This window comes from Rhinopithecus bieti, unplaced genomic scaffold, assembly GCF_001698545.2.
Source record: "Rhinopithecus bieti isolate Rb0 unplaced genomic scaffold, ASM169854v2 scaffold_10347, whole genome shotgun sequence".
In the NCBI taxonomy this organism is placed as follows: domain Eukaryota; kingdom Metazoa; phylum Chordata; class Mammalia; order Primates; family Cercopithecidae; genus Rhinopithecus; species Rhinopithecus bieti.
This window is the reverse complement of record NW_016806836.1, coordinates 2,624,167-2,647,246: the sequence shown is the minus strand read 5'-3', so window position 1 is coordinate 2,647,246 and position 23,080 is coordinate 2,624,167. Positions and strand designations below refer to the sequence as shown.

General features: G+C 51.2%; 2 protein-coding genes across 5 annotated transcripts in view; one reads left to right on the top strand and one right to left on the bottom strand.

The window, feature by feature from the left end:
* Window positions 1-609: 609 nt before the first annotated feature.
* On the bottom strand, window positions 610-15,391 carry MATN4 (matrilin 4). Of its 2 annotated transcripts, XM_017877974.1 has the most exons (11): window positions 15,242-15,391; window positions 12,560-12,666; window positions 11,279-11,848; window positions 10,438-10,560; window positions 8,403-8,525; window positions 8,184-8,306; window positions 7,969-8,091; window positions 5,280-5,693; window positions 5,028-5,180; window positions 1,062-1,169; window positions 610-979 (listed from the first exon to the last, which is right to left on the bottom strand). In XM_017877974.1, exons 2-11 carry the CDS (start codon window positions 12,630-12,632, stop codon window positions 921-923), a joined length of 1,869 nt encoding a protein of 622 aa, XP_017733463.1. In that variant the 5' UTR covers window positions 12,633-12,666; window positions 15,242-15,391; the 3' UTR covers window positions 610-920. The 2 variants fall into 2 exon arrangements, with proteins under 2 accessions (XP_017733463.1, XP_017733464.1); XM_017877975.1 differs by lacking the exons at window positions 8,184-8,306; window positions 8,403-8,525.
* The window catches only part of RBPJL (recombination signal binding protein for immunoglobulin kappa J region like), an 11,195-nt gene continuing 2,037 nt past the window's right edge, over window positions 13,923-23,080 (top strand). For 2 of the 3 annotated variants that reach the window (XM_017877977.1, XM_017877976.1), the window contains exons 1-9: window positions 13,923-14,017; window positions 15,210-15,318; window positions 16,618-16,743; window positions 18,677-18,747; window positions 18,928-19,043; window positions 19,312-19,486; window positions 20,530-20,667; window positions 21,102-21,211; window positions 21,480-21,632. In XM_017877977.1, coding sequence (XP_017733466.1) covers window positions 13,996-14,017; window positions 15,210-15,318; window positions 16,618-16,743; window positions 18,677-18,747; window positions 18,928-19,043; window positions 19,312-19,486; window positions 20,530-20,667; window positions 21,102-21,211; window positions 21,480-21,632 — 1,020 coding nt within the window. In that variant the 5' untranslated portion in view covers window positions 13,923-13,995. The remainder of the gene's footprint in view (window positions 14,018-15,209; window positions 15,319-16,617; window positions 16,744-18,676; window positions 18,748-18,927; window positions 19,044-19,311; window positions 19,487-20,529; window positions 20,668-21,101; window positions 21,212-21,479; window positions 21,633-23,080) is intronic. The other variant, XM_017877978.1, reaches the window with a different exon arrangement.

Genomic DNA, 23,080 nt, shown 5'->3' with positions numbered 1-23,080 from the left:
CTTCGTGGTTTCTTGCATGCACCTGGGAAATGGTACTGGTTTGTGTTCTTTGCTGATAGAGGTGTTTTGGGAGGGGTTGGCAGGGTGACAGAAGGAAGGCCACAGGCTGGGCAGACAGGGGTCCTGATACCTCCTTCTCTTCCTACCTAGTACAGGAGGGAGTTAAAATCGGGCAAAGCTCATCTATCCACTCCCACCCCATCCATTTAGGGGTTCAATTACTGCCTCTCACTTTCCCACCAATGCCACCCCACCCCGCACCCCACCAGCACTCAGTCCTAGCAGCTTTTGAGCCAGATTTGGGGGCACTATGGGATAGGCCTGGTCGGAGAGCGAAGCGTTCAATCCGCTGGGGAATGGGATGGCGCAGGCTTGTTCAGACCCCAAGGATTCCTGTTGAGCCCCCTCCCTTCCTGCAGCCTGCATAAGGAGCCATCTGTTCTCGGCTGAATAAACAAGCAGGGGGAAGAAGCAGCGCCGGATCTCCTGCCCCGAGCCCGACCCCTCACAATGCGCCTTTCTCCAAGGAGACGCCGCCCGGGCGCCGCCAGAGTGCGCTCCGTCTGGCTTCCCCTCCCCTGGCGGCGCAGCAAGCCCCAAAAGAACCCTGTGGAAATCAGATTTTTTTTTTCTTTTCTTTTTCTTTTTTTTTAAGAAAACAAATAAATCCAACAAAGAACTGAGCGCAGCACGCGGCGAGGGCATGCTGGTCTAGCACGTGCCCCTTCCGCCACCACCCGCTATCCCCCTGGCCCAGCAGTCCGCCTAATGGTCCGGGCGAGGCCAGCTCAGCTCAGTGTCGGAAGCCCGCCAGCGCCTCCGCCCCGACAGCCCAAGCCCGACGGGCCCAGGTTCTGCCTGGCCCCGGCGCACTGTCCATGGTGCCGCGCCCCAGCCCGGGTCTGGGCCGCCCGTGGCCCTCACTTCTGGTTGGTCAGCTGGTTCTCCAGATCCTCCAGGCGCGCCGTCAGCTGGGCCAGTGAGCGGTTAAGGAGGCCGTTGGGGTTCGCAGAGGTCCCTTCACTTTCCCTCTAGCCCGCGCCACCAGCCCCAAAGGATATGGTTCAGCGTCAGGCTCTCGAGCGCCCCCAGCGTGCGGCCCTGGAACTCCACGAGGCTTTCGCATTCGCATGGGCTCCGAAGCTCTGTCCCTGCGCTGATGCCCTCCTCTGTAAGCCGGGCACAGAGGGTCAGGGGGATGAGAAATTGCGCTAGCTTTGGCCCTCTGATTTCCCTGCACTGGGCCTATGGTTGAGTATATGGGCGTTGGATTCAGAGAGACCTGGGCTGAGTCCCAAGCTAAGAAGCTGTGAGATACTGAAAAACTCACTAACCTTTCTAAGCTCAGTTTCCTCATCTATAAAATGGATATAATGAAAGAATGTATGCATTAATGGCTTCGATGATTCATTCACTTGTGTGTGTGTGCGCGCGCGCGAAACTTACAAGACTGTTTATCAAACCTTAATGCTCACTGGAATCATCAGGAGAGCTTGTTAAAACATAGATTCTGATTCAGAATGGAGAAGGAGCTCAGAAGGTACATTTCTAACAAGCTCCCAAATGATGCTGATGCTCCTGGTCTGCGGACCACACTTTGAGTAGCACTCTCCAAATAAAATTTTACGCAACGATGAAAGTGTTCTACACCTGCCCTGTCCAAAGCAGTAGCCACAAGCTACATGTGGCTGTTTAACACTTCAAATGTGACTGGTGCTACTAAAGGACTAAAATGTATTTTATTTTAATCAATTGTAATTAAATAGATACTGCCTACCTTTGTGAAAAAGCACAGATCTAAAACACTGCCTGGTTCAAGTAAATACTTTACAACAGGGGTCCCCAACCCCCAGGCCATGAACCAGTACCAGCACATTACATGGACCAGTACCAGTCCGTGGCTTGTTAGGAACTGGGTCACACAGCAGGATGCGAGCAGCCAGCAGGCAAGGGTGCTTCATCTGTATTTATAGCTGCTCCTCATCACTCCTATTACAACCTGAGCTCCTCTCCTGTCAGATCAATGGCATTGTTAGATTCTCATGGGAGCACAAACCCTATTGTAAACTGTGCATGTGAGGGATCTAGTGCATGCAGCCTTCTTATGAAAATCTAATGCCTGATGATCTGTTTATTACATGATTGTATATTACAATGTAATAATAGAAATAAAGTGCACAATAAATGTAATGTGCTTGAATCATCCCAAAACCATCCTCCCCACCACATCATGGAAAAATTGTCTTCCACAAAACCACTCTCTGGTGCCAGAAAGATTGGGAACCACTGCTTTATAGTGTATTTCAACTAGACCAGTGATTCTCAAAGTGTGGTCCTTGGACCAGCAGCATCAGCATCGTGTAGGAATTTATCAAAAATGCTAATTACCAGACAACACCCCAGACTTACTGAATTAGAAAATCTAGAATTGAAGCCCAGCAATTTGTGTTTGTTTTTGTTTTGTTTTTTGAGCTCTGTCACCCAGGCTGGAGTGCAGTAGCGCAATCTCGGCTCACTGCAACCTCCACCTCCTGGGTTCAAGTGATTCTCCTGCCTCAGACTCCTGAGTAGCTGGGGTTACAGGTGCGTGCCACCATGCTCTGCTAATTTTTTGTATTTTTAGTAGAGACAGGGTTTCACTGTGTTAGCTAGGATGGTCTTGATCTCCTGACCTCATGATCCACCCACCTCGGCCTCCCAAAGTGCCGGGATTACAGCTGTCAGTCATTGTACCCAGCTGCAATTTGTTTTTAAAGGCCCACCAGGTGATTCTGGTGTGACCTAATCTTTAGGAACCACTGACCCTGATCCAACTCTATCTCCCCACACATCAACATATTGGGGGTTGGGCAGGAGGTCTTACAATTAAAATTGGCACATGTTTTTTTCTTAGCAGTACATAAAATAGTGGTGAATCTTAAAATGAATGGTATCTTAGATTTACTGAAATTCTATAAGCATGTGCCATTGTTAAGATTACAGGGAAGCTGAGTGCGGTGGCTCACACCTGAAATCCCAGCACTTTGGGAGACCGAGACGGGTGGATTACGAGGTCAGGAGATTGAGACCATCCTGGCTAACACAGTGAAACCCCGTCTCTACTAAAAATACAAAAAAAAACTGGGTGTGGTGGCACGCACCTGTAGTCCCAGCTACTCGAGAGGCTGGGCCAGGAGAACCACTTGAACCTGGGAGGCGGAGTTTGCAGTAAGCTGAGATCGCACCACTGCACTCCAGCCTGGGCAACAGAATGAGACTTCATCTCAAAGGAAAAAAAAAAAAGAGAGAGAGAGATTACAGGGAATAACTCAGAAAAAAAAAATGCTACAACAAAAGTACCTTAGGAAAAAAAAGAAAAGGATTACAGGTAGTGAAATAATAAGCACAATGCCTGCCATTTAACCTTTGAAAACACTGCTGTAATGATTTAAAAGTTGTGTCTTCATCTTAGTCTTATACGTACTATGAACAAACTGCTGTAAGTCTTGCTATTGATAACAATCCACAAAGACCCCTAACTTCACAGATAGAGAAACAAAGGGTTGGAGACAGGGAATAGTCATACCACCAATTGGTAAAGAGCTTTGACCACAGAACCCAGACTTCTCTTAGAACTCAAGAGCTACAGGTAACCTTGGACAGCTAGTGCCTCCCCTGTTACAGAAAAGTTAAGGTAGGTGTGGGGGTAAGTGACTTGTCCAAAGTCACACTGCAGGGCCTGCAAGAGTCAGCACAGGAAGAGCTCTGAAAGAGCCCCTAATCTGAAAGAGCCACAATAATTAGAATTAGCTGGGAGGCGGGAAGGGAGGAGAGTTGGGGAAAGGAGTGTGTGTGTATATTTGTATATGTATATACATGCACGTGTGTGTGCACACACATACACACATATATATTATATAATACAGCACATATAGCATATTATATATACTTTTTTTTTGAGACAGGGTCTCACTCTGTCACCAGGCTGGAGTGCAGTGGTGCAATCTCAGCTCACTGCAACCTCCACCTCCCAGGTTCAAGCAATTCTCCTGCCTCAGTTCCTGCCACTTTGTCCAGCTAATTTTTGTATTTTTTGGTAAAGACAGGGTTTCACCATGTTACCAAGGATGGTCTCGAACTCCTGATCTCAAGTGATCCACCTGCCTTGGCCTCCCAGAGTGCTGAGATTACGGGCATGAGCCACTGCACCCAGCTCCACTACATATATTAAAAAAAAAAAAAAAAAAAAACAGGTTCTCCAGACCCAGACCAGCCCTACTTAGTCTGTTTCTGGAGCTGGAGCCTGATAAACTGGAAGAAGAATCACATCTTAAGCCTGGGTTAGTGTCTAAAGTCTCTAGGGTAAAAGTTACCCTGGAGACATTCCCTATATCACCTAGAGCACAGTACACAGGATTCAAGAGCCCCCTTCTCCTCCACAAGTAGAGTTAGTTTCCTTTTCCTCAGCTGAGCACCAGATGGTGAAGTAGAGGGATTGCACTTATGAGGTATGCTGTCCACATTAAAAAAAAAAAAGAAAGAAAGAAAAGAAAAAGAAAAAAGGAAAGGAAAAAACATGCCTTTGCATACTTAAAATATACTCAGTCCTGCCACTTTGCCAAGTTCATAAGGTTGAATTCTAACAAGTTCAGGGGATATATGCTGTGACTCCACTTACAAATGCTGTCTGCTGTGCCTTCAAAAAAAATTCCCAAGTTATTCTGAACTTCCACTGATTTGGGGGACTGGTAGCCTAGTCTAGGGTTTCTTAGACTTTAACATGCTTACAAATCACCTGAGAATCTTGTCGAAGTGCAAATTCTGATTCATTTGGTCTGGAGAGCACCAGAAATGCCTCAGTTCTAAGAAGCTACTGGGTGACCGCCCTGCCGCTGGCCTGCGGACCACATCTGGAGCAGCAAAGCTCTGTCTAGTAAGCCTAACCTCTGGCTATATAACTACAGAGGAGGTAGGGATTGAATAGGAAGGGGAGATATCAGAGGGCGGGCAATGAGAGAGAGGAGGAGCCCCGAGAGAGGTGCGCTCACCTGGGCAGATGCTGCCTCTGAGGTTCTGCAGCAGGTGCGTCATGGTGCCGAAGTCCGGGGCATAGGACACGTGCAATTCAGCTGGCTCCGAGGCGATCTCACGCAGCTCCGCCTCCACCGCCTTGCCCACGCCCACGGCATACATGACGATGCCTACAGGGCCGGGGACTCAGAGGGTGCCCTAGGCCTCGGGAAAGCTGCCTGCCCACGTCTAACCCAACCCCAGCCCACTGTGTCCCATGAGAAGCCCACCTTCCTCCTTGGCACGCGCTGCCCACACCGAGATGTCATCCTGGGAGCGGCCATCTGTGAAGACCAGGCCAACGCGAGGCACGTTGAGAGCACGGGGCCGTGCACCCTGTGCCTCTGAGAAGCTGTGCTCCACCATGTGCTGCAACGCCAGCCCTGTCATGGTGCCCCGTTCCATGTACTCCACAGCCAGGACCGCCTGCTTCACCTCGGCTGCGGTGCCGTAGCGACCCAGAGGGAACTCGGTGCGCACGCGGCTCGAGAACTGCACCAGTCCCACGCGCGTGCCCTCGGGGGACACGTCTAGGAAGTCCACAATCTGGTTCACGAAGCGCTTCACCAGCTCGAAGTTTTGTGGACGCACGCTCTTGGAGCCGTCAACCAGCAGAACAAGGTCCACGTGGCCTTCCCGGCACCCTGCACAGCCAGAAGAGCTTGAATTGAGGACCAGATTCTTGACTGGCGGCAGCTGTCTATACATCTAGTCGTTCATTCGCCAACATTTATTATACAACAGACATTTCCTGAGTCCTTCCTGTGCCAGGCAGTGTGCTAAATAATAATAATTATCAACATTATCATCATCATTGCCCTTGACATTTATTCAGTGCTTAGAACAAACCAGACACTCTGCTAAAAGCATCTTTTTAACAACAATCATAATGACCACAATAACTACCATTTATTGATCATGTACTATGTATCAGGCACACTTCTAAGCACGTACCAGTATTAACAATAATAATAACAAAACCATTATTTACCGACAGCTTACGATGTGCCAGGTACTGGGTGAAGTGCTTATATATATTCTCAATCCTCCCAGAAAGCTTGAGTATTGTCCCCATTTTCTATAACCTGAGGTTCTGATGGATAAAGTGACTGCCCCCGATTTCATAGCTAGTACTGACTGAGCCAAGACATGAAACCAGGTCCGTCTGACTCCAAAACCCATGCTCCTGAATGACTCTACAATGTCACCTCCCCTATTCCGAGCCAGGGAATTTGCTAGGACCAAAATGTGGTGTGTGTTGGCGTGGGGAGGTTTTCAAAGGTTTTGAAAGAATTAAAACATAATCCTGATCCATGAGGACAGAGCAGAGCAAGTCAGACATGCCATATGCTCTGGTCAAGGAAAGTGCTAGAAGAGAAGAGCATTCAGGGACCCCAAGGTAGGAACAGTGCATTCTTCCTGGAGTTGTTAAGGAAGGCTGCCTGGAGGTGATGGCATTCTATCTGATTTTTGTTATAAACTGAATAAGTGTGTTTTCCAAAATTCATTTGTTGAAACCCTATGCCTTAATTTTAGTCTTGGGAGGTGAGATCTGTGGAGGTAATTAGGATTAGATGAGGACATGAGGGTACAGCACTCATGAGTAAAATTACTGTCCTTATAAGAGTCTGAAGAGGTCAGGCTTGGTGGCTCCCAGGACTTTGGGAGGCCGAGGCAGGCAGATCACTTGAGGTTAGGAGTTCGAGACCAGCCTGGCTGAGATGGCAAAACCCCATCTCCACTAAAAATACAAAAATTAACCAAGCATGGTGGTATGCACCTGTAGTCCTAGCTACTCTGGAGGCTGAAACAGGAGAATCAGTTGAGCCCCAGAGGCGGAGGTTGCAGTGAGCCGAGATTTTGTCACTGCACTCCAGCCTGAGAAACAGAGGGAGACTCAGTCTCAAAAAAAAAAAAAAAAAAAGAGTCTGAAGAGGGCTTGCTTCCTGTCTTCGCTATGTGAGGACACAGCAAGAAGACTGGTGTGTGTGTGTGTGTGTGTGTGTGTGTGTGTGTGTGTGTGTGTGTTGGCGTGGGGAGGCTTTGAAAGGTGTGCCATCTAAAAATCAGAAAACAGGCTTTCATTAGACACCATATCTGCCGGCACCTTGGTCTTGGATTCCTCAGCCTCCAGAATTGCAAAAAATAAATATTGTTTAAGCCACCTAGTCTATGGTACTTTGATATAGCAGCCTGAATAAACTAAGACAGTCTTGAAAGATCAGTAGGAGTTTGCCAAGGCAGTAAGGGACAGTCTAGAAGGTGGGATGCAGTATGTGCAGAGGCTTGGGATCTAGGGAGTTCCTGACACATCCAAGGAGGGGCAGGCCAGTAAGACTGAAATGTTCAAGCGTGACAGGAGATGGGCAGATGGAGTTGGCTGAAGCTAGATCGTGATGACCTAAGGCAGTGGTTTCAAAATTTTTATCACAGCCCACAGTAAAAAAAAAATAATGATAATACATCATGAGACATTTCACATAGAACTAAAGTTTCAGAAATAATATAACTCTACAGGCAGTAAATTCTATATTGTCTTCCATTCTTTATTTTTTTAATGTTGGTTGTAACCCAGAGATTTGATTTCATTATTCATTAATGTGGTTCTGCTCACCATTTGAAACACTTAGGGGTAAATCATTTGATCTTTCTTCTGTAGGCATTGGTGAGCCACATAAGGCTTGTGCACGAAGGAGGAATGTAATCTAGTATGTATTTTTTAAATTAACATTGACAGCAGAATAGAGGATTGTAGAAAAGAGATGGAGGCAGGAAATGGCATACCCTCCAATGTCACCCCCACCACACACACACATTCACACCACAGCCTGGGGGCCACAGCAAGGACAAAGTCAAGGACACTCTGAATGTGGGCAATGGGGCAGAAGCCAATAGAACGCCCTCCCACCCGTTACTCACGGTCGCAGCTCTTGCCATCTGCCTGAAGTTGCCGCCCCTCGGGGCACAGGCAGCGGTAGGAGAGGCCCTCGCTCACACACTGGAACTCACAGCCATGGTCCACGCCATTGCAAAGGTCCCGGACTGAAAAGAGAGACAGGTCAGGATGAGTCTGGATGGACCCCACCAGCTAAGATCTCTTACCCCTCCCACAAATGTAGGAGAGGCCGTCTCACCCTGACAGCTCCTCCCATCGGGCTGCAAGTCATGGCCCTCTCTGCAGTGGCACCGTGGCCCACCAGGGGTGCTAACGCACTCATGCTGACAGCTATGGTTGCTAAAGCTGCAGTAGTCAATGGCTGGCAGGAGGGAAGAAACAGCAAGATGTTGCCTCTGATTGGAGCCCTCGCAGGCCACAGTCCAGGGTGTGGTGGGAGGGCGGGGGTGTTGCTCACCCCTGCAGCTCCTCTGGTCCTGCTGGAGTACAAAGCCAACTTGGCAGCGACAGAAATAGGAGCCCGGGGAATTGACGCAGTGGTGCTCACATCCATGGGTTCCTTCAGCACACAGGTCAATGGCTGAGGAAGAGATGGGGTCAGTCTATGCCCAGGGCTGCCCTTCTCAGCTCTGGTAGCACAACCACCTGAGGAAATTTGTAAAAATACCTATGCCTGGGCCCCAACCCCAACAATCCTGGCCTAATTAGTCAGGGGCCCTGTCCTCAAGATGCTCTCTGACTTACAGAGGACAGGTTTGGCCATTTTACCTGTCTGAGCCTCCATTTTTCTCTTTGCAAAATGAGACTATAATGGAAAAGAATGATTGCTGTTCACAGTTTCCTTCTGTGGAAGTTGGGGAACTATTGCCCTGTTGAGCATCTTGATGGTCTAGACAGGCAAAGATGGCCGAGAGCTGGACTGGAGACACGATAATTACCCTGTATAAAAAAGTGAGTATTTGGGGTTCCTGGAAAGGAGATGAGAGTGGAGAGAGAGAGAGAGAAAAAAAAAAAGAACAAGAGAGCCAGTATGAAGATGAGTAACTCTGCGGGTTGAGGCTGCCCGTGAAAAATCCCTTGCACTGGGCTGACTGAGGACTTTTAGAAACAAAGCTGTCTAATATTCAATTATAATGAGTTGTGTGTGTGTGTGTGTGTGTGTGCTATGAGTTACTTAGCACACACACACACTTGTGTGTGCCGCCTGCATACAAGTATGCAAACCAAAGAAGAGGTTGATTAACATGCATGGAACAAGAACAGCATGTGCGGGGTTGAGAAATGAGAGAGGATCCATAAATCAAATGAATTTAGCAGAGGCTCACAGCAAGAGGTGACCACCAGAACATAAGCACTTGGGGGAGTTTCAGAGGTCTTGGAGAGGGATTTGAATGTTAAACAGTCATCAAATCAGAGTTCAAGCCAACTTTTAGTTTCTAGAAACAAGAAGACCCTGGCTGACATCTGGGTTATCAGGATTACATGATTTCTTTTTCCAGGTTGTTGTGAGGCTGAGAGATAATAATGGGTGTAATGCTCCTAGCACAATGTCTAATACTAACCTGGCACTCAGTAAAAAACCCAATTGCATAAGCAAGGTATTCTGTGCCATAGCTTTTCAGAAGACAAAAATGAAGAACCAGCTCAGACCTGTAATCCCAGCACTTTGAGAGGCAAAGGCGGGAGGATCTCTTGAGCCCAGGAGTGTGAGACCAGCCTGGGCAACATAGCAAGACCCTATCTCTTAAAAGAGAGAGAATCTTGAAAGATTTGCAAGGGCAGAGGGGAGCAGCAAGGGCAGCTCGGGTGAGCAGCACACAAAGAGCTCATGGGCGGCATGAGTGGGGAGACCCACCTAACTAAAGACCCCCCAACAGTATCTAAGAAGAGAAACTGTAAGGACGTGCCTGTAAGAAGACAGAAACGGTCGGGCACAGTGGCTCATGCCTATAATCCCAGTACTTTGGGAGGCCAAGGTGGGCAGATTACTTGAGGTCAGGAGTTCGAGATCAGCCTGGCCAACATGGTGAAACCCTGTCTCTACCAAAAATACAAAAAATAGCTGGGTGTGGTGGTGGGCGCCTGTGATCCCAGCTACTTGGGAGGCTGAGGTACAAGAATCGCTTGAACCCAGGAGGCAGAGGTTGCAGTGAGCCAAGATCACACCATTGCACTCTAGCTTGGGCAACAGAGCAAGACTCTGTCTCAAAAAGGAAAGGAGAGGAGAGGAGAGGAGAGGACAACAGAAACAAGTTTGGGAGGAGAATTGGAGTCTGAAAACAGAAAGAGGGCAGAAAGCACACTGAACTGTGGGCTCCCACCAGGGACTTGTGTGAACCCAGGCAATACCTTTCTTTCTTAGGTCTGTAAAGCGATGGATGTGTGCTTTTACTGCCAAAGGCCCTTCCAGACTCATTGGTCTGATGTTGGGGCAATGGAGATTTAAAGAATGTTCAGGAGCAGTGAGATTGCAGGACAGGGGTAGCTCTTACCCAAACAGCTCTTGTTATCTGCTGCTAGCTTGTAGCCCGGGTTGCAGGTGCAGTGGAACGTGCCCGGGGCATTGACACATTGGTGCTGGCAACCATGTCCCCGCTCAGCACACTGGTCCTTCCCTGAGGACACACAGGACTAGAATCAGCAGGGAACAGATGGGCAGAAGCCTCCAACAAGAGAGAGAAGGATGGGGATGGGGTCCGAGGCAGGCATCACCTTCAAATGGCTTTCAGAAGTAAATAACTAATTTGAGAGGGGCCATACCCAATGGGAGGGCTTAGGGAAAGAATAAGGCTTAAGGAGCCCCTGTGAGTAGGCTCAGAAAAGGAGGCACCCAATTAGACATGTCAGTGGGCTAAGACAGGACTACACAGGGGCAGGAGTGGGTAGGAGGTGGAGAGGTGTTAAATCGAGATGGGCGGACTAAACTCAAAATGTGACTGGAACAGCTCTTGTAGCATTTGTGGGAGGAGCTAAGATGATAACGGAAGAAGCCATCCCCATGTGGGAGGGCCACGACTCTTTAGAGCAGCCCATCCCTCTTAGCTTTGAGAATCACTGGTTCCTTGTGTGCAGGAGGTTGGTGCTGGAGTTTGACATTAAGCCTGTGGTAGGCTGTGGCGGGGGGCAGGGCAAGAAACTATAGTTTGCTCCTTGTTGATGGAGCTTGAGCAGAAGTGGTCAGAGCTGAAATCTGACACAGCCTGCGGTAGGTCAGAGCAGCTCTAACTGGAAAGTGCGGGGCCACCCCACGGGATGGGATTTACTGTGGTGGGAAAGGAATCCAAGCATTTGGATTAAGAGTTCGAGCTTCACTCCAGCACCCTCCTAACTCACCACACAGCCGGCTCTGGAACTGCAGGCCGAACTCCTGGATGAGGTCGAAGGACTCTACGAGGAAGACGTGCTCGTCTAGCGGGGGCGATGCCATGGCGCGCAGGGAGCCCACGTCCGCGCGCTGCACCCCCACCGCGTAAATTTCAATGCCGCGGGCGCGGGCCTGTGCCGCCACCTCGGCCACGCGGTCCTGGGGCCGCCCGTCTGTCACGATGACAGCGACGCGCGGCACGCGCTCCTCCGGCGGGCGCGCGCCCTCGGCCACGCTGAAAGCCACGTTCATGGCGTACTGGATTGCCAGTCCCGTCATGGTGCCTTGCGCCAGCGGCACCAGGTCGCGGATGGCGCGTTCCATGTCCTCGCGGCGCGAGAACGCGCGGAGAGGGAAGACGCTCTGCACTTGACTCGAATACTGGATCACGCCAACGCGCGTGGCGTTGGGACCCACGTTCAGGCCTCGGAGGAGGCCCACGAGGAACTGCCGCATGGTCTCGAATTCGAAAGGGCGCACGCTGCGGGAGCTGTCAATCACGAACACCAGATCCAGGGGCCCAGTGTGACACCTGGGACCTGCGGGGAGATCAGTGAGGACTCTCCTAGGTCAGCAAAGCCTCACCTCCGAGGAGAACTCCAGGGAAACCCAGAGGAAATGCTGCTATGACGGCATAACAGCGCCCAGCACAGCAAACGCAGATTAGATAGATGCACTCACTCGGCCTGTGCCTAGTACCTGGGCTAGGAGATTTCACAAATTCCCTCATCTTACAGCTCTGAGGGCTATTCTGAGGAGGTATTACCCATTGACGAGGGGGCAAGGAAGCGTCGCAAACTCAAAGCCTGCAGGGACCAGGCAGGGAACGTGGATGAACTGGTTGGGTTAGGACGGTGGAGACCCAAAGAGCCCCTATCACTCCTAATTGGGCAGGAAGCTCCATCCAAATGCTGCCATGCGCCTGCAAATTGGATGTTAGCAGATCCCTGGATTTTTCAAGAAAAGTACTAAACAGGGATTTTTATGTAGAATTTCCTGGTTTTTTCATGTTTTCAAATAATTTTTCCAAATTAAAAACCCAATGGGCAGTTACTGCATGTGCCCAAAACTAAGCCACATCCTACAGATGAAGAAACTGGGGCCCAGAAAGCTGAAGTGGGAAACTTAAACCCAGTCCCATATGTTCCAAAGCCCTAGCTTCTCTCTCCCCAGCAGGAGGAGCTGGCTGCAGAAGGAGGACCTGCTTCTGCTCCCCTCCTCCCACTGGTGAGATCTGGGCCCCAGTTCACCTGCCAACTGGAGCTGGCTTTCCCAGGGCTGAAGAAGGAACAGCAACACGAGCCAGCAAAGAAGGCCTCTCATGGCGCTTGGGGACAGAGAATGGAGCTGTCAGAGCCTGAAGGGAGGAAGGAAAACAGAAAAGAAACATTATTTACAGAGCTCTTATTCTGGGTGATAGGCACTTGGAGGGGGAAGAGAGTTAGGGGTTTATTTTACTAATCTCTCTATTTTTGTGCGTGTTTGAAATGTTTCAGAATTTAAAATTCTCATCACAGTGGAATTGGTGGGAAACGCAAGAGATTCTTTTTTTTTTTCTTTTTGATGGAGTCTTGCTCTGTTGCCCCGGCTATAGTGCAGTGGTATTATCTTGGCTCACTGCAACCTCTGCCTCCCAGGTTCAAGTGATTCTCCTGCCTCAGCCTCCCGAGTAGCTGGGATTACAGGCTCCTGCCACCATAGCTGGCTAATTTTTTGTATTTTTAGTAGAGAGAGGGGTTTTTGCCATGCTGGCCAGGCTGGTCTCCAACTCCTGACCTCAGGTGATCCTCCCACCTCAGCCTCCCAAAGTGCTGGGATTACAGACATGAGCCACCGCACTCAGCCCACAAGAGATTATTTGTGGAACTGCAGAATACTAAATAAGAATAGATATGTAGATACAAATATAAAAAATTTAAACAGAAAAAAACAGGTCTTTCTTAAATGTCAGGCACAGTGTTAAACGCTCGTCACGCATTGTGGCATTTAATCCTCTCTGCAATTGTAAGAGTAAGGCTGTGATTGTCCCTATCATACAGACAAGGAAATTGAGGCTCAGAAAAGTTAAGCGCTGGTACCTAAAGTCATTCGGCCAAAAAATGGCTGCGACAGGACAGAATCCCACGCCTGCTGGTTTCTGTGAGCCACTCTGGGCGTTTGGTGCCTCTCCTCCTGCCAGGCGAACCTCTGCAGACAGAAGCCCTTCTCCACCTCGGCCCACTCCCCTACGCACACAAGGTTCTGTGTGGCTGTCTTTGCAACTCGTCAACTCCCCCCCGCCAGACTCCTCCATACACACAAACACAGACACGTACTGCCCAACCGCAGGCGGCGGGGAGGGGCTGCGCCCCGTTGCGGGGGTTGAGCGTGGTGGCGCGGCAGCCAGTGGACCAAAACCCACCGCGCACAAGAACGCGCGGCTTGGGGCCTGTTTCCCGCCTGCTCTCAGGAGCGACCGCCAGGGGACGCCCGAGATGGCAGGGGGCGTGGGAAGCTCACATCTGCCCAGCAGGTGCGCCAACTCGGAGCAAACAGGGGGCTGGGGCCCGGGGCCTTGGAGATAAGGCCTGGACAGGATATATCCCGCGCAGGAGCTAGGGAGCAGGGGTGTGCAGGTTTCCAGCCACAGCAGCACTGGACTCGTCCAGGGGCAGCGAGTGAGCAGCTGGGGCCCCGTAGAGCCGCCATGGACCCTGCAGGGGCAGCAGGTGAGCGCTCACCCTCCCGTGGCCCGGAGACGCCCCGTGAGAACTACGAAGGACCCCCCCCCACCCCGCCCCACTGTACAAATAGGAAAACTAAGGCCCAACAAGGCAGCCCGCCGAGCTGCAAAAGCAGGATTAGAACCTAGGGCTCCTGGTTCCCCTTCTCCCTCTTGAGGCCCCCTGGCGCCTGGAAGTCACTAAATCTCTTTTCCTTCCAGTTCCTACCCCACCCCCGCGCCCCATGCTGAAGCTGTGTTAGCCATTTTTCTGTTGCTGTTTCCTGGCAGAGAGAGCCAGCCGCCCCTAACCCAACCGCAGCCCCGCCCCCGCCCCCCAATTCCGTGAATGCGCCTATTCTGAGCAAGGCCAGTGCCTGCTTCTCACTCCAGGCGACCTTCTCATCCCGGATTCTTCTCCCCTTTCCCCTCCCAGGCCTGGTAGAAGAACAGAAATCCCTCTGGCAGGGCCGGTCGTGGGAGGGTGACCAAGCAAGATGTGGCAGCGCTGGTGGAAGTGGGAGGGCGGGGAACCCTTCTCTGGTTTGGGCCACAGACGAGGCCAGCACCCCTGGGCAGCATGAGGCTAAGGCACAAGGGGCCTCTGCCACCTCCCATACTTTCCCACCCGGAGACGCCTCTGGGCCCCCAAATCTTAGTTAAGGTTCCCCTCATCCCATTCCTGGTCTGAGCCAACTTCTCACCTGGCACCCTGCCTCCACCCCAGGAATCCTAGAAAGTCACAATAGCGACTGCCTCAAAGTTCATCACCTTTCCAAACCCCTCATTCTACAAAGAAAGGAACTAGGTCCAGAGAGGGTAGTGTGTTGCTGAAGGGCACACAGCGATGTCTGGCAGGATTTACACTAGAACTCGGGATTCCTCTGAGGAGTTAATCCTTGCATTAAAAAGAAAGATTCAGAGATGCCCTGTGGTGGGGCTGAGGGAGTGGAGCAGCAAGGGAGGAAAGGCCTGTAAATAATTTCTCAAATGTCCCTCAGGGACATTTCAGGGGGTTCCTGGAGGGACGAGAGTAGAAAAGGGATGACCCTATTTTGATGGCTTTGCTGGTGGGGGCTCGACTTGGAAAGGACCCTGCAGAAGTGGGGAAGGGCACTGCAGGTCCGACAGGGCACCATAGGCGGTGCCTCTGCTAAAATGCAGTTGCCTGATCTGGCTTGATGCCTACTCCCCTGCAGACCCCTCAATGCCTCCCAACCCTTTGGCTCACCTGAGCCTGCGGGACAGATCAGAGATGCAGCTGCAGAGCGAAGCCGACAGGCGGAGCCTCCCGGGCACTTGGACCAGGTAACGGTGTGGCAGCGTGCCCTAGGTGGGGACTGCCAGGCAGCTGGAGCACGCAGAGGCGGCGGCCGCATTTAACCCAGGGCTGGTGGGTGGGGAGGGGAAGCGCAGGCTGCAACCCCTCCCACTGGTAGGGAGGCATCGCCCTCCTTCCTCCTGAGGCGGGGCAAACCCAGCACCCCCTGCTCCTACCACCCTTGGAGCTGCAGACAGGGCTAGCTGCGGGCCAGGCTGGAATTCGGCTACAGCAGGAGACTGGGGAGACTGGGGCAGCCACACTCTGCAGCCGGAATTCATTGGAAGCTTAGAAGGCACTTCCCTAAGGAGAGCCCCAAGGGGTGGAGCGGTTCTGGCTGTGGCTGCTGCCTGTCTGGCCTGGCTTTCGAGGGTGCGGTCCTACGCTGTCCCCTCCAGGAGTGAGGAGAGACTCCGGTCCTGCCAAGAGGATAAAGGGCTCAGAAGGACAGCCTCAGTTTTCATGGCTCTCCTGGCCTCAACCTGCTAACCCCCCAAATGTCTCCCACCTCCCCTCCTCTACTTACTCCCTGCAATTGCTTGGACCGACCCACCCACATCGCTCAAGAACCCCAGGTTGAGAAGCCACCAGGCCTCTAGGCTCTAACCTGGCTAACTCTGCAGAACCAATGTCATCTGCCTTGACTTCTGTAATCAAGGGAAGGAAAGCCCACACAGCAACAGGTCACTTCTCATGGGAGAAAGGGAAGAATATGACTTTGGCCTCAGAAAGGCTCAGATTCCCCCAGGTCACCCCCCATCCTGGGGACAAGGTTTTGGGCCCTTTTCTGTTTGCAGGCAGGAGGCTAGAGAGCGCTCCAGGCCAGGAGCCCAATAAAGGCTCCCTCTTCCCCTCCCCGCTCCCTAGGATGGGGAAGCTTCATCTCTACCAATTCCATCAGCCCTAAAATACTCTTCTCCATCCCAAGGCCAGTATAAGTGTGGCCTTTGTGTCACAGCCACGTGTCCCTATGGCCCTGGGCTCCAATGGGCATGATGCCAGACCCGCAGAGTGGAACCTGGGTGGTCCCGTGGGCTCCATGCAGGCCTCATTGAGCACCTCGCAGCCTAAATATTTAGCCTACAATTTTCAGCCAAGTCTCCTCCTTACCTAATGCTTCCTCTTCCTGATCCCACGGGGGCAGAATATAGAGCAGTCCCCCCCACCCCCGCCACTTACTCTAACTCCCTGCCCACTTCATTTTACTCAACCTGAGTACTTGGACCCTGTGCCACCTTGACCCTTCTCCTTCCTGTGGCCGGTCGACCTGCCTGCCCCACTCCCAGGTCATCCCCAGAGCACACCACCATTCTGAGGGGAGGCGTGCGCAGGTGCCTGCAGCAACAGTGTGAACAGACTGTGCGGATTGTGCATGCCAAGGTGGCCCAGAAATCGTACGGAAATGAGAAGCGGTAGGTGCCTCGGCAGCCCCTCCCAAGTCTCTGCAACTGTCAGCCCTATGCACCCCTCTATCCACCCATTGGGCCTCTTTTAGACCCAGAAGAGGCCTCAGGGCTGAAATCTCAACTATTGGTCGACCAGGGCCTTGACCCTCAGCCACCATTAGCCCCCACTTTGGTCTATAGTTCTATAGCAGGAGATTTCCTGTGAATCTCCTGTCTCCATTCATTCACTCATTCTCCCATTTATTCACTTATTGATTTATTCAACAACTACTTACTGAGTGTTTATCATGTATGCACCAGGTACTGTGGGTACTGCTGGGCACTGGGCATACAGCTGAACAAGACAGAAACAGCCCCTGCTCCTTAGCCCACACTCTCACTCAAGTGTGGAAGAGACAGACAGTAAACTCCCCACAAATCAGTAACAAGACACTTGCAGATTATGATGTGCACTAAAAGGAAAACTGGACAAGGCCATTTGACAGAAACTGAAGGCAGGGGAGACATTAGCTAGAAAGGTCAAGGACGTCAAGAGACCTTTTGGGAGGTAACATTGGAACTGAAACTTGAATGTTAAAATGGAGCCAGACAGGAGAAAATCTGGGGAAAGCATGCTACAGTTAGAAGGAACAGAAGGGCTGGGCGCAATGGCTCACACCTGTAATCCCAGCAATTTGGGAGGCCAAGGTGGGCAGATGACCTGAGGTCAGGAATTCGAGACCAGCCTGGCCAATATGGTGAAACCCCCTCTCTACCAAAAATACCAAATTAGCTGGGCATGGTGGTGAGCGCCTATAATCCCAGCTACTCAGGAGGCTGAGGCAGGATAATTGGTTGAACCCAGGAGGCAGAGGTTGCAGTGAGCCGAGATTATGCCACTTCACTCCAGCCTGGCAACAGAACAAGACTCAGTCTCAAAAAAAAAAAAAAAAAAAAAAGCAACAGAAAATGGGAAGACCTTGAGGCTGTACCAACTAGGCCTGTTTAAGGTACAAAAGAAGTCACAGTGGCTGAAATCAGAGAGAGGAGTTGTAGGAAGCAAGTTGGAGAGGGAAGCAGGGGTCGGATCGCAGGAGGACTTTTAATTTTTAACCAGTGGAGGATTTTAAGGAGTTAACATGATTTGACTCATGTTTTTAACAAAACATTCTTGCCAGCCTGGTGGTTCATGCCTATAATCCCAGCACTTTGGCAGGCCCAGGTGGGCAGATTGCTCGAGCCCAGAAGTTCCAGATCTGCATGGACAACATGACAAAACCATGTCTGTACAAAAAATACAAAAATTAGATGAGTGTGGTGGCTCGTGTCTGTAGTCTCAGCTACTCAGGAGGCTGAGGTGGGAGGATCAGTTGGGGAGGCAGAGGTTGCAGTGAGCCAAGACAGCCGAGATCAAGCTACTGCATTCCAGCCTGGGCAATAAGCAAGACCCTGTCTCAAAAAGTAAAAAAAGAAAAAGAAAGAAGGAAAGAGAGAGAAAGAGAGAAAGAGAGAGAGAGAGAGAGAGAGGGAGAGAGAAAGGGAGAGGGAGGGAGAGGGGAGGGGAGAAGGAGGGAGCACTGTGGCTGTTGTGTGAAATGGGAAGGAGATAGAAACAGAACTTTCTGGAAATAGACCAGTTTGAAGGCTAATGTTGTGGTCCAGGCAAAAAGTAATGGCGGCTGGGATGAAGGGTGAGGTGGTAAGAAGCCAGTGGATTCTGAATATATTATATTTTGAAGGTGGAGTGGACACGACCTTCTGATGAGTTGAATGAGGGGTGTAAAAACAATAAGGGTTTGGATATGAATGGGGTTTACAGTCATGAAAAAGCGTGGGGAGAGGGGTGGGAGCGGGAGGAGGAAAAGAAGATTCTGCTGGGTTTATGCTACTACCGTGCGGTGCTTACAGGACAGCCGAGTGGAGATGGATGCACGAATCCATCACTCACTTATCTCCGCAGGTTCTTCTGCCCCCCGCCGTGTGTCTACCTCTCGGGGCCCGGATGGAGGGTGAAGCCAGGGCAGGACCAAGGTGAGGGCGGACTCAAGGGCTGCCGGCCGCCTGCTCTGTAGGGCGAAGCACGAGGTTGGGCCCGAGAGAGGGGCGGTTCGCAGGCGCAGTTTCCCCGCGCCCTCTGGCGGCGAGCGCTAAGCTTGCCTGGCACCTGCGTCCTCCCGAGTCCTTCCAGAGCCAGTTCGCGTCCCTTTCCAGCTCACCAGGCCGGGGAGATGGGGCCCACGGTCTGCGGTTACATGGGACTGGACAGCGCGTCCGGCAGCGCCGCTGAGACGCAGAAGCTGAATTTCGAGCAGCAGCCGGACTCCAGGGTGAGAGCGCACGGGAAGGGGTCCGATTCCTACTCCCATCCCTGCCTCTACTGGGAAAGGAGGTCTCCTTTATTACTCCCTTCCGAAAGCCAAGAGATAGGTGGGGAGACTGGGAGGCCGGGGTCTTGCCTTAAGGCAGAGCCTAAGAGTCTGGATGGTGGAGCTTCTGGTCACCTCCGACGGGACGGACGTCGATATCTGGAAGAGGTTGGTTCATCCGACAGGGGAGGGCTGGGATGAGACGGCCCTGTCCCCGCGAGCCCCCTAGGAATTCGGCTGCGCCAAGACCCTGTACATCTCAGATGCAGACAAGAGGAAGCACTTCCGGCTGGTGCTTCGGCTGGTGCTGCGCGGGGGCCGGGAACTGGGAACCTTCCACAGCCGCCTCATCAAGGTCATCTCGAAGCCCTCGCAGAAGAAGCAGTCACTCAAAAACACCGATCGTGAGCAGGGCGGGGCCTGACGCGGGAGGTGCATCCAAGCCCAGAGCAGCTAAATTGGGGCGCGGAGGTGGGGATAAGCTGCGCTATAGGGGTGGGGTCAGAGTGGAAAAAGTGGAGTCGGAGCCGAAAAGGGAAGGAGTCTGGATGAGAGGGTGCGGCTCAGGCCTGGGGATGAGAAAAGTTGGAGGATGGAAAGCAGAGAGGAAAGGGACAGATACCAAATTCCAGGTTGGGAGTTGGGGTCCCAGAACAGACAAAAGTTGAACTAGGCAGAGGTTGAACTAGGCAGGGGGGTTGAACTAGGAACAGACTAAAAGTGACATAGGCGGGGCACAGTGGCTCATGCCTGTAATCCCAACAATTTAGGAGACCGAGGTGGGCGGATCACTTGAGCCAAGGAGTTCAAGGATAGCCAGGGCAACATGGCCAAAGCTTGTCTCTACCAAAAAAAAAAGTTAGCCGGGCATGGTGGCCTGCACCTGCAGTCCCAGTTACTTGGGAGGCTGAGATCAGAAGATCAATAGAGCCCAAGAGGTCGAGGCTGCAGGGGACTGTGATAGCACCATGGCAGTCCAACCTGGGTGACAGAGTGAGATGCTGTCTCAAAAAAAAATAATAATAATAAATAAGTTTTACTTTTGTTTTGAACTGAAAGATGTCCAGGCAGGAAAAGGAGGGAGCAGGCAAAGGTTCCAAACCAGGACTGCAGCAGGCCCTAGAAAAATAGCTGTGAACTGGGAATGCCCAGTTCACATTGCCCAATGTGTCTAGGCCTGTAGGCACATTAGCCAGGCCAGCACAAGGACAGAGGATTGGAAACTGTCTGGAATGTCCATGGGACCAGGCCAGGGCACTGATAGCACCAACTAACCTTAACCCTCACCCTCACCCCCTCCCTCACCCTAATCCTAACCCTTACCCTCACCCTCACCCTCACCCTCACCCTAACCCTCACCCTCACCCTCACCCTAACCCTAACCCCTAATCCTAACCCTGTCCCCTCACCCTAACCCTCACCCTAACCCTCACCCTCACCCTCACAGTGTGCATATCCTCCGGCTCAAAGGTCTCTCTCTTCAACCGCCTGCGCTCTCAGACAGTCTCCACACGATACCTCTCTGTGGAGGACGGGGCCTTTGTGGCCAGTGCGCGACAGTGGGCTGCCTTCACACTCCACCTGGGTAATGACATCTGCAGGCCCTGGGGCTGGCACTTCACATACATTAGCTTATTTAACTTCCACCACAACTCCTTAAGGAAGGTAAACTCTGCCCCATGTGATTAAGGCTCAGAAACACAAAAAGACTTGACCACAGTCCCAATGAGCTGATGACTGTTTCAAGCTATTCTGACTCTGTTATCCATGCCTTTTCCCCTTATATCAGCTAAACTGCCTGCCCCCAACCCCTGCCCCCAGAGCAGACATTTGTGAGGATGGCCTCAGATGGCCTCTCCAGAATTAAAAACTTCAGTGTTAGCGGCTCCCCTGAGAACCACCCCCTCCCGCAGGGCCCATGTGTGATGTGAGGAAGAGCCAGAGGCAAGAAGGCAGGGTTTAAGGCAGAAGCTTGGGGGCAGCTGAAAACCTTGTCCCTTGCTTTTTTTTGACCCCCAGCTGATGGGCATTCTTCCCAAGGAGACTTCCTACCGCGAGAGGGCTACGTTCGCTATGGCTCCCTGGTGCAGCTCGTCTGCACGCTCACCGGCATCACTCTACCTCCCATGGTATAGCAAGGGAGGGTACACCTGGAGGGGTCCCCTCAGATCTATGCAGAGAGTGTGGCACACACAGGCAGGGCTGGAGAGTGAGGCCCCAAGGCATGGAGACACCTATTCTCACCCAGTGTCACTTAGGACCAGACAGAAGTCAAAGCTCAGGGGGAGTCTGCTAGTGCCTGTGTGGCTATTGGAGTAGCAGAGAGCCGGCTGGGAGGGCAGCCTCTGGATACCCAGGCTCCTTGCCACCACCGTTCTTACCACCCTTCCATTGCAGATCATTCGTAAAGTAGCCAAACAGTGTGCGCTCCTTGATGTGGATGAGCCCATCTCCCAGCTGCACAAGTGTGCATTCCAGTTTCCTGGCAGTCCCCCAGGAGAGGGTGGCACCTACTTATGCCTTGCCACAGAGAAGGTGGTGCAATTTCAGGTAAGAAGCAGAGAATACCAGCACCAAGTGTCCTGGAAAGTGAGAATGCAGAGAACCACAGAATGTAAGATCATCATCCTCACCATGGTTGCTACTTCCTGAGCAGCCTCCCATGGAACATTAAAATCATAGACCCCAGAACAGAATCATAGGATGTAGAAAAATAGTAATAAGTAATAGTATGAAGTGATATTCCTTCCCAAAGAATTTTAGAGTCATAAAATCGTGGGATATGGCTAGGCGCAGTGGCTCACGCCTGTAATCCCAGCACTTTGGGAAGCTGAGGTGGGCAGAACACCTGAGGTCAGGAGTTTGAGACTAAGATTGGCCAACATGGTGAAATCCCATCTCTACTAAAAATACAAAAATTAGCTGGCCATGGTCGTGGGCGCCTGTAATCTCAGCTACTCGAGAGGCTGAGGCAGGAGAATCGCTTGAACCCGGGAGGTAGAGGTTGCAGTGAGCACCATTGCACTCCAGCCTGGGTGACAAGAGTGAGACTCCATCTCAAAAAATAATAATAATAAATTGGGATATAAAATTGTAGAATGTAAATATAAATCATGATAGGTAATAGAGAGCAGAGAATTATTGAGAAAAGACTATTCGAAGCACAAATAAAGACACAGAATGTAGGAAATTATAGAATGTGGAAAATCATCATTATCATTAAGCAGTAGTACTCCCAAAAGAATATTATCATAGAATGTTAGGAGATTGAATTATAATTTGTGGAAAATAGCAAGTATTATTCCTTCCCCAAGAATATTCCTTCCCAAAGGAACAATATTCCTTCCCAAAGAATATTAAAATTGTAGATTGTTAGAGCATAGAATTGTACAAAGTTTAAAAAAAAAAATACAGAATTCTGGAATCCCAAGAAAAAACACCCTTAGAAATCAGCTATCCCAGGCCGGGCCAATGGTTCACACCTGTACTCCCAACACTTTGGGAGGCTGAGACAGGAGGCTCACGAGGCCAGGAGTTTGAGACCAGCCTGGCCAACATGGTGAAACCCTGTCTCTACTAAAAATACAAAAAAAAATTATCTGGGTGTGGTGGCCGGCACCTGTAATCCCAGCTACCCGGGAGGCTGAGGCAGGAGAATCGTTTGAACCCAGGAGGCGGAGGTTGCAGTGAGCTGAGATCAGGCCATTGCACTCCAGCTTGGGTGACAGAGCAAGATTCAGTCTCAGAAAAGAAGGATGGACGAAAGGAAGGAAGGAAAGAAGGAAGGAAGGGAGGGAGGGAGGGAGGGAGGAAGGGAGGGAAAGAAAGAGAGAAAGAAAGAAAGAAAGAAAGAAAGAGAAAGAAAGAAAAAGAAAGAAAAGGAAGGAAGGAAGGAAGGAAGGAAGGAAGGAAGGAAGGAAGGAAGGAAGGAATAAAGAGAAAGAAAGAAAGAAAGAAAGAAAGAAAGAAAGAAAGAAAGAAAGAAAGAAAGAAAGAAA

Excerpts from the sequence above, each read along its gene's own strand:
- MATN4 (XM_017877974.1), bottom strand. The coding sequence starts at position 12,632 with ATGAGAGGCCTTCTTTGCTGGCTCGTGTTGCTGTTCCTTCTTCAGCCC. Across the intron at positions 5,694-7,968 it reads AGATGGCAAGAGCTGCGACC|GGTGCCGGGAAGGCCACGTG; the intron begins GTGAGTAACGGG and ends CTGGCTGTGCAG. Across the intron at positions 980-1,061 it reads CGAGAGCCTGACGCTGAACC|TGGCCCAGCTGACGGCGCGC; the intron begins ATATCCTTTGGG and ends TTAACCGCTCAC.